The sequence below is a fragment of the Heliangelus exortis genome, chromosome 15 (genome assembly GCF_036169615.1).
Source record: "Heliangelus exortis chromosome 15, bHelExo1.hap1, whole genome shotgun sequence".
Taxonomy (NCBI): Eukaryota; Metazoa; Chordata; class Aves; order Apodiformes; family Trochilidae; genus Heliangelus; species Heliangelus exortis.
The window spans coordinates 9019543-9029084 of NC_092436.1; the positions used below are offsets into that span (position 1 = coordinate 9019543).

The 9542-nt window shown below is 40.5% G+C and overlaps 1 protein-coding gene across 2 annotated transcripts; it reads right to left on the minus strand.

Annotated features, from left to right (window-relative positions):
* Nucleotides 1-1041: 1041 nt before the first annotated feature.
* Nucleotides 1042-8334, minus strand: C15H5orf47 (chromosome 15 C5orf47 homolog). Of its 2 annotated transcripts, none has more exons than XM_071758947.1 (5): nucleotides 7839-8334; nucleotides 5982-6070; nucleotides 4430-4532; nucleotides 2609-2658; nucleotides 1042-2238 (listed from the first exon to the last, which is right to left on the minus strand). In XM_071758947.1, exons 1-5 carry the CDS (start codon nucleotides 7870-7872, stop codon nucleotides 2212-2214), a joined length of 303 nt encoding a protein of 100 aa, XP_071615048.1. In that variant the 5' UTR covers nucleotides 7873-8334; the 3' UTR covers nucleotides 1042-2211. The 2 variants fall into 2 exon arrangements, with proteins under 2 accessions (XP_071615048.1, XP_071615047.1); XM_071758946.1 differs by lacking the exon at nucleotides 7839-8334 and adding an exon at nucleotides 7004-7649.
* Nucleotides 8335-9542: the final 1208 nt, after the last annotated feature.

A 9542-nucleotide genomic window follows, 5' to 3' on the forward strand; every position in this document is an offset into this window, starting at 1 on the left:
AGATGAAAAACTTTCCAACTATTAGAATAAACCAGGGGTTTTGTTCTGTGTAGAAAGGTAAATTATGTACTGAGAACAAGGTAAAACAAAGACAAAGTATGACCTCTATATTTGCACATCTGCTTTGGTTCACACTCCAAGTGAGATTTGTTATTAAAAACTTCAGGTAACTGATCTGCATTTTGAAGAATGTGAAAGAACAACATTGCTTCCCAGGAAGCACAGCAGGACAATATGACACTTGCTTTTGGTTCTCCAGTGATAATTTAAGGAGTTGAGAGGAGGATCAGTTGTTTTCTGAATCTCAAGTATATGATCTAGTGCTCCAAGGTTCCCTTATTTCTGACTCCTTTTAGATAGAGGAGAGAAGAGACTTTAAATGAAGTTTTTCCTTTATAAACCAACCCTCTTTTTTCTTGTTACTTACTTGAAACATACAAGCATATTTTAATGCAACACTACAATTACTTAATCTTCTGCAGTTTACACTTAAATGATCATATGAATTAAATAAAAGAAAAAAAAAAGAGAAAGGACTGCATTACTCAGGACTGTGAGTAGAAGGTAGTGGTGTATGTACCAGCTGATCTGGTCCTTTCAAAGCACTGCCAACTGAAAGGTTTTTTCTAGCAGTATATCCCAACCAGTTAATTACATCATCCCCACCACAGTGGCTCTTACTTGCAGCTTCACATCCATTGCAGGCTGAGAAGGCACAGCTACCACCAGCCTCTGCTCTCAACATGAACTGCACTCTGGAGTGAGCTGGCAGCAAGGCAAAAGCAGAACAGAGGGATGTTGGATAAGGGCTAAACAGGTCCCCCTTCAAATTACCTCTGAAAGAAAAGCTTGATTTCCAGGGCTCCTTAAGTCAGTGCCAGTAAAGATACCAACTGCAGCTGTAGTTTACAAGGAAAGAAACTTGAGCAACAGCTCCACAGTTTACAATCCAGTATTCCAAATTACATACTCCCCGTGAAAACATTTCATCAGTAGAGTTGTACTCAGTGGGGGGGAGGGGAGGAGGGGAATGAAAAAGTGTGACTTCAAACATGTACTTTGAAAATACCAAAGAACTATGACATTTTTGCTCTGCCAGAAAAATTATCATACCTTGATTGAATACTTTGTTTCTCACTTCCTTTTCCAAGCTGAAATGTCAACAGTTTTAAGTAAAATCAGAATATTGCTCAACCACAAATCACAAAAGAGCCTTGATGTCAGTCGATACCAAAAGCACATTCCAGTTGTGTACTTGGAGTTTTACCCTCAAGAAGACAGAGATTAAACCCCTCCAAATGCTTTGCAGCCTAATGACACAATCTCTAGCATGTTATTAAAGCTCAACACTGACATTCCAGTCATTATGTCTGAAAACATTAAGACATTATGCAATGAGAAAACAATCCTTTTATGTAAACCAATGATGTCTAATTATGACAGTTGAATGGTTTTTTAAAACTCCATATAGCTATTATTTTAATGCAGTCTTTTTGTTCTATTTAGATGATTTGCTGGTTTGAAAGGGTTTAACAGTCAGTCAAGAGTTCAAATATGAAACTGCATAACAGAAGAAAATCATATCATGGTATTGAAGTCAGCTGGATAAACAATAGCTTCTGATTATGATGATATCATTATCATCTGCTTCACTATGAACAGACAGAAAACATTCACCTGGTTTCATATTCAAAATACTTGCTGAGATTCATGTATAAATGGATGAATGAACAGAAGGGTAATTGTGTATTATTTTCATATAATAATGTCAAATTTATTCAAACCAGTAAAAAAAATAAAGTGTTTCTTTATGTCTTGTGTGGAGTTCTGCCTTGCAGAATTTATTTATGATTCTGACAATTTACAAAAAAATAGATATAAATACAGACTCAACACTAAATGTATCTCTATTCTTTTGCAAGCAAACTGTCACAATATTATGCTCATTAAAAAGCTTTCGAAAACCAATAGCTTAGTGAAACACAAGACTTAATGTCTTGGAATAAATATCTTGCAACAAAGCTATTTAAGCCACTGTAAAAACAAAGCATTAAACAGTAGAGGCACATACACCAAACAAATAACAGACAACCTGTGTTCACTGAAATCACTTGCAGTCTTTCCACTGCCTTCAGTAAGAACCTAGATGAAAATAAAAACTTCCACTACTTTCATATATCCTTTTGAACTGAATTTTCCTTTGTTTTCTGCTTATACACAGCCAGAGAAGGATTTTTCCTAGAGAAAAAAGAAGATGATAAAAGAGAAGTGCCACATTCCTTTTAATATGAAAAAGTCAGACACAAAGTGTGACAAATAAAGACTGCTCAAAATCTTCCCATTTTACTTTAGAGCACCACAGAAGGATTTAGCTCCATAAACAGGCAAAATCCACCCCCTAGCCTTGGCAACACACACAGCCCTTCCTGCTGAGGACAGAGCTATTCTGCTTCCCAGGCATAACTGAAATCTTGAAAAACATTTGAGCCCAATGTCAGCAGTACTGAAGTACACATTCAGTACTTTGAAATAGCAAACAATGTGTGTCTTTTTAACATGATTATTTGTTTATTTCAGCATCTAAGCTTGTACTTAACTACATACATACCCTGTCCAAGTAGGATGCCACAATCTGTGAGCTTTGTTTCAGATTGTTGCCTGTGGGAGAACATTACATGGAGGAACATCATTATTTTCAGTCACACTGAATCTGATCTTAATTGCAACATTCCAAGGATTAAATAGGTAGCACCAACACATACATGAGTGGCTGTGTAAAAAAACTTCTGCCATGAGCTCAGCTGTAGGAGAAGGTATTAAGTAGCTGCAAGATCAGAACCTTTAGATGAGGCAGAGCAGCACAGTGTTACAGTGGCTTCTGCAACAGGTGTTTAGGAGAAAAAGCCCTGAGACATCACAGATCCAAAAGACACACAACCCCCCTTCCACCAAACCTCTCCTGGCTAACAGGGACAAATATGTTCAGGGGGAAGGGTACCCATGCTCTGCCCTGTGGATTTTTTCTGTCTCACAGGTGTGAGTCAGATACAGTGTTAGAGTTGCAAATAATTCTCTTGCCATTTCTGCAGACAAACGTGGAGGAACCCTACAGTGAAGCAGACAGCATTTTAACTGGCCACAAAGGAAAGAGGATGAGGATTATCAGAGCCAGGAAACAGTTTCCATTTGAGATGAAATTTAGAAGTCTGGAACATCTCAGCATAGAAATATGACCAATGCCAATGGAATCTTAATTGGTATAAAGACTACAATTAGCACATAACCAATACTCAACATTGCATAATCCAGACTTAGTCAGGAATTGGTTTTAAAACAAACAAAAAAAGTGCTTTTCCACATAATGTAGAATATATACAGAATAATTGTGGAATATGTTGTTGCAGCATATTGTGGAATCTCTTCACCTATTGCAATAACATCCATGGTAGGTCACAGGGGACATCCATTGGGGTGGACATATTTCTGTTTTGAAAAATTTTGAGGGAGTATTTTCTTGTTCTGTGTGTGGAAATCTTACCCAGCGTTTTACAAAAATAAGATATTGGCAACAAGAGATTTTGGTATATACCCTAACAGGTACATACATATTCCTACCTGTGGAAACGTTCCATCAACACAAATGTAAGCTAAGCAGAAGTGCTGTGGGTGAATATGCCATTTTTTAACTTGCCTGGTAACTCATAGTTTAGTATATTCTTTTTCCTAAAAACTCATGAGACTGTGCAGCCAGAAATTCCAATTACATTTGTAAGCATACAGTGTATCATCTTAAATTGTGCAGCTTCTACAATGTCTCTAATTGAAGTTGCTTCAGTGCAGAGCACCAGTTTTAATTCCCAAGTCATTTCCCAGTAATGAAATAGCTGTGTTCAGTGCACAGTGTGAGAATACTTGATGGTGATGTTAAATTGTGTTACAGCTACGTTTGGGGAGCGTCCAGTTTATTTATTGTCTGTATGAAACAAACAACTTTTCCTATGTGAAAAAAATATAATTATGTTTCATGGAAGTACTACCTTAGACCAAGTCTAATACTAGTCTATTATCTATAGATAAAATTAGTCATTTATACAGAGAGAGGTCTAATATTAGTCTAAGTGAATATTAGTTTATTTATATATTTTACATGTTCAGAAATGTAAACATGTCTATAAGTTCATGTTTTTGATGTTAGACTGCAGCAAGCACTCTGCCAACTTGCTTTTAAATTAATACATATCATACCCTCAGTGAAATACAAGGGTTTTTTAAGTATTACTAGGAGTGTCTAAAGAAGGCCATCAGTTCCATAATTTGTGAACTGTAAAACCTATCACCCAAATCAAACAGCTGAATAGACCTTAAGTCAAAGCACTTGAACCAATAATTTGCTTTCTCTAGTAAAACAAAACATTAGTTCATTACCTACCTGCTCCATCAAAGTGACTGCAAGCCAAGAGTCGACTTCTGTAGTTCTCATTTTCTTCGAGCATTTTTGAAATTACTTTCCAGACCTTATGCCAGACTTTGGACTGAAAGACAAAATTGAACTTTCTAGACGAAACATAAAAAAACTTTGCATTAAAATAGTCACCTATAGGAGAGTACTTTGAATTCTCCAGCATGAATATGAAGTCCAATTGTTCTTTTGTTGAGGACTGGAGAGGGGGAGATGTGGAGGAGGGATGTATATTTGCTACATAGTGGAAGAATTACCTCTATTTAAAAATTAAAACCACATTAATGACTCACAGTGTTCCACAAAATATCCTCTTCCTTTTTTGCCTAGAATTCTTACTTGCCCAGGAACTGTGAAAACTTGTGTAAAGCCATTAAATTCTCTTCAAAGTCATCCAAAATAGGGAAAATAGGGAAAAAATGAGAATACAAGATTGCTGATTTTTTCCAGGAGTTAAATCTTTCTCATCTAATCCCTGAGCAGCAACATAATTGAGACCTCCATGCTCCAATTTCAGCATAGCAATGTCCTTTCATTTTCATATCATATTCATATCAATCTCATTTACAGATTTTGAAGACCTTTATTTTTGAGGCATAAACCTCCAGCTGTAGTGGGCACATTTCAAACTTGTGCATTGAAAATATTGACTTGGACCTGTTGAGAAAGGCATTCAGACAGAGGGGCAGCCTAACAAATATAAATGGCTGTTAATGTGCTAATGGTATGACTTTTGTTGGACCCCATCTGTGAAAGTAGTTTAAACCTAAAGATAATTCCTTTCTCATGGACGTTTATGGGTAAAGCATAATACATATTCCTTATTATTTCTTAAGACCATTTACTGTACTAGAAGAACAATATATTATTAGCTGTTTCTCTGAAGTCAGAAGTATTTTGCTGGTTTTAAATCAAGTATCTGTCACATTACTGTATTATAGTCTACCTGATTACTTGTACTTCACACACTACAAAATCTCATAATGAGTTACAGCTTTAATAAATGTGCCTTTTAAAATTTCAAGCATTTGTTGAACTACTGAACAGGAACAAATACACATTTGTGAAACAGAAAGTAATTTCATTTTGCTGTTGCTACAATGGTGTTAAAACATCTGATTATTACATTTGTTTATTTATAAGATGTGTGATTTCTTTGCTTAAAACCTAAGAGCTAGAGGAGCTGCAGAGCTTTTACTTGCCAGGTTTCACCCACTGAGGTGTGTGGCTCCCTGGCCCCAATCCAGCACAGCATTTCAGTGGAGGCTTTAAGTCAATAGCATGCTCTCATTTTTCAAGGTACACACACACTTAAGTGCTTTATTGAATGAGAGCCAGAATTTTAAAGTCTTCAGAGAGGGAAAATAATACCATTTTTCTTTTCTGTAAGTAAGGTTTTCAGTTACAGACTACCAATTTCATCTTTTAATCTCCCTCATGCTCTCACATAGACATATACAGAACAAGAAGAAAGCAATTTTCTCAAATGCAAAGGCAGCTAATTCAGCACCCACATTAATACCTTTTGCTCCTTTCGTTTAATTACTTTATCAACCTTTCTTGAAGGGAAGGGAAAGTCAAAGGTATCAGCCTTATCCTCTCGAAGATGACCTAAAAAGAAAGTTCAGAAAGCACATTCCAAGGGTTTACAATATATTCCTGAGGAAGGTTCAGATACCCCATCTTCCAGAGGGATACTTACTATTATTGGTGCCTTTAATTACAGACCAATGTAACATTTCACTTTTTTATCTTTAGAAAAATGTTTTTTAGGAAGAGGAAAAAATACCATAAAGTGGAAATATCTTAAGAGCAATGAGTCAGTAAAATTCAGGACCACCCTATCACTGTCACCCATAATTTCCAGCTCACACCCATCTTCTTTTTCAGAAGCCAGGTCATGTTTTCTATTTTCCCTGAATTTCATCTTGTGCAGCAGAGCTGTATTTCAAAACAGATCACAAACAATGGAAAACTGCCTAATCTTTTTGTGTTTGCTTTTATAAAAAAGGCACCCACACCCACCCCAACTTTCTTTGGTCCCAACCACATTTTAAAGAAAATTAAGAAACATTCTTGGGCTGTCACAGCAATGTGAGAGCCAGCAGTGCAGTGGCTCTTGGGTTAGGCAGGAATTTCCCCAGATGAGGCAAAAAGGAGCCAGAAGTTTGGTGTGTAACAGAGCAGCCCTGTTGAACACAGATTATTTTTGGCCTTATTGCTATCACGTGAAGAGACAGGGAAGGCTGCACTGCAGACCTGACAGGATGGAGAACGCACCTCAACAGTGTAAGAGCTTGGGAAAAAAAATTTTTCACCATCTTCCACCCTCCACCTAAATACCCACTTTGACTCTACTGAGCACATTAAGAAAAAAAAAAAATTGTGCTGCATTCACAACTGAGTGTGCACAGACTGAGTGAGAGGGAAGATCCAGGTGTGCCAGGATGAAGAACACCACTGGAGAGCATCATGGTGGAGGCTCAGCCCCATGCTCTCTCACTCCCAAGCACAGAGAGGTCCCCGGGTCTCAGTGACACATACCTTGGTGGCACCTGACAGGCTTTGTCACGCCACAGATCCCCACCACCTGTCCCCTGCCACCAGCACTGGGTGGCTCAGCCTTGTCCCCGGGTGCTGCCCTCAGCCCCCCGGCCTCCCTCATGGGGCTTGGCCGGGAAGGAGAAGCCCCAGCCGGGCCCACCTCAGGCTGCCAACCACCCCTGCCATAGCGAATGACAGAACCACAGCGATGGGACCCGAAGCAGTTGACATAAACCATTTGGAGAGGAGGCCTCCCCGTGCTGCGGGCCGGCTCCATTTTGGAAGGGCAGGAGGGCAGTGAGGCCCTGCCGAGGCCTGGGGCTGAGGAGAGGGGGAAGATGGCGGGGACGCCACTCTGTGAGTGCAGAGCCCTGGCAGCCCCGTCCTCTGAGCAGATATGGTGTGGGGGAACCTGCAATGTCCCCCAGACTGTCCTATTTGATCTGCATCATCCCATTTGAGTGCCCTGGGCTGGATGGGAGAAATAACCATTTCCTGAGGAGGAAGAAGGAGCTTTGTAAGGAACAGGTGTCTCACACACATGGTTGTAACCTGCTCCACAGGGTTGCTTTTGGCCAGAACTGGGGTTTAGCACAACGTATGCTGCCCAAAGTCACACATTTATATCTTTCGTACAAATTATTACAAACTGGTTACGTGACTGCAGACTGTCTCTGCTGCAATTTACAGCGGAGGAACAGGCAGCATCTCTTTGATGCAGTTCCTTGTATTCACAGAATGGATTTCCACATGGATGTACATACACCAAACAGTCCCCCTTAGTGCGTGTGTGTGGGCCTAGTGAACAACAGTTATGAAATCTTAATTTAAATACCTGCTGCTATTCTGTCTCTCCAGCAGGTGTACATCCGCGCCCTCCATCCAAGAGGACACCCATCACAGTCGGGAGTGCTTCCCACAAAGGTGCTCTCGAGAGGTGCCCACGGCACCAGTGGGCTTGTGAGACATGTTCAGTGACAGGGGAGACTTCTCAAAACACTTAAAAGCCAAAGTCCCATTGGTCTTTTGCTTTGGCACTGAAATACTGCTCCTTATCACTTCCTAGAGTTTCAGCTCACCCGTCGGTTCAGAGAATCTGAATGGCGCTGGTGATCTGTTGCCTTTGCGAATGGCAAAGAAAAGACTGTATGGAGCCTTTTCCCGGACCTTTGAGGAGGTGGAGAGTGCCCGAGGTCTCCAGGACTCCTGTCCCCGTGTCCCCTCGGCCGGGCCGGGTGCTGTGCAGCCGGACCCCACCAGGTGGCAGCCTTACCTACAGAACCAGCCCGGATCCCCGCTCCTGCCGCCACCAACGCGGGCATCGGAACCGCAGCACTCTGCTGCCAGGTATCCCGGCATCTCCAGATCTTTTATACACTGTCAGAAAAAAGGCGTTTGATGTATGCAGCAGAAAAAAAAAAAAAAAAAAGAGGAAAACCATTCCCAGTGGCACAGCCTGGGGCGTTGCCAGAGTAATTGGTTATTTCCCAATGATAAGAGGGTATCTACTGCAGGCTCCAAAGTGGAAGACTTAAAAAAGGAGGTCACAGGTACAATACAACCACAGTCAGTAGCCTTGAGCTCAGCAGTGATCTCAAAAAAAAAACCCTCAAATACCACGGGCTCTCTTCTCCTCTGCAAAGATCTGAGCTAACAAATTGGCCTAGCAAGGCAGCAGCCAGCAAGTTCAATTTGGGGATATTAAGCACAGAGACAGACAGCTTCCTTAAAAACTGATCCTGGAGTGCAAACTTTGTCATGTCCCTTAATCACAAAGCCCTGGTAAAGAAAGCACTCCTTTGGCTGAAAAGGCTAAGACTCAAGTCCACACCATAAAATAACCCTGAACACACATGCATAAACCTCAAGAGCACCCATGTTCATTACATGAATGTCTTTGCACTGTGCATGAACACTTGCTGCATCTTCCTGACCAGGAATTCCCTTTGCCAAATGGCAGGCTGCTTCCTTCCTATGGCCCCATCCGGGCTGCCAAATCAGTGGTTTTCTCAGCATCTGTACTTATGGAATATGCCTCCAACCTATTCATACTCCTATGGCACATTCTGTCCACTTTCTCTAACAGCACATTGCCAGGACTTTGTTTGCAAGAGCAAATTCATCTGAGATCCCTTCCAGGATCTATTGCTACTGACAAAAATCACTGCCACACAAAATCTCTGAGCAATCCGCAGAACTGGAAAATTCAGCTTTTCCAGCTGCACACACTTCTTCATCCTCCTCTCCCCACGTGTGAACTGACTGCCAGCTAATCATTATCTCTGTATTTGTCACTTTGAACAAACATATCAGTTCTTCAACTGTCTAGTTAAAAACAGACCAGATTCAAGCTTTCAGTCTGCACCGCACCACACCACGCTATTTGTTTTGTAATAAAATGTCAGCTTCTCCAGCTCAGAACTTGCATTGTTTCCCAAATTCTATTGTTTCAGATTTGGCCAAGTATGCCTCATCTTCTATTAACCTTGAATATTGCTTTATATAAGGTAGGTTTTGGTAGCAGCAAGCCTATATCTTA

Excerpts from the sequence above, each read along its gene's own strand:
- C15H5orf47 (XM_071758946.1), bottom strand. The coding sequence starts at position 7,280 with ATGGAGCCGGCCCGCAGCACGGGGAGGCCTCCTCTCCAAATGGTTTAT. Across the intron at positions 6,071-7,003 it reads GCCTGTCAGGTGCCACCAAG|GTCATCTTCGAGAGGATAAG; the intron begins GTATGTGTCACT and ends CTTTCTTTTTAG. Across the intron at positions 4,533-5,981 it reads TTAAACGAAAGGAGCAAAAG|TCCAAAGTCTGGCATAAGGT; the intron begins GTATTAATGTGG and ends TTTGTCTTTCAG.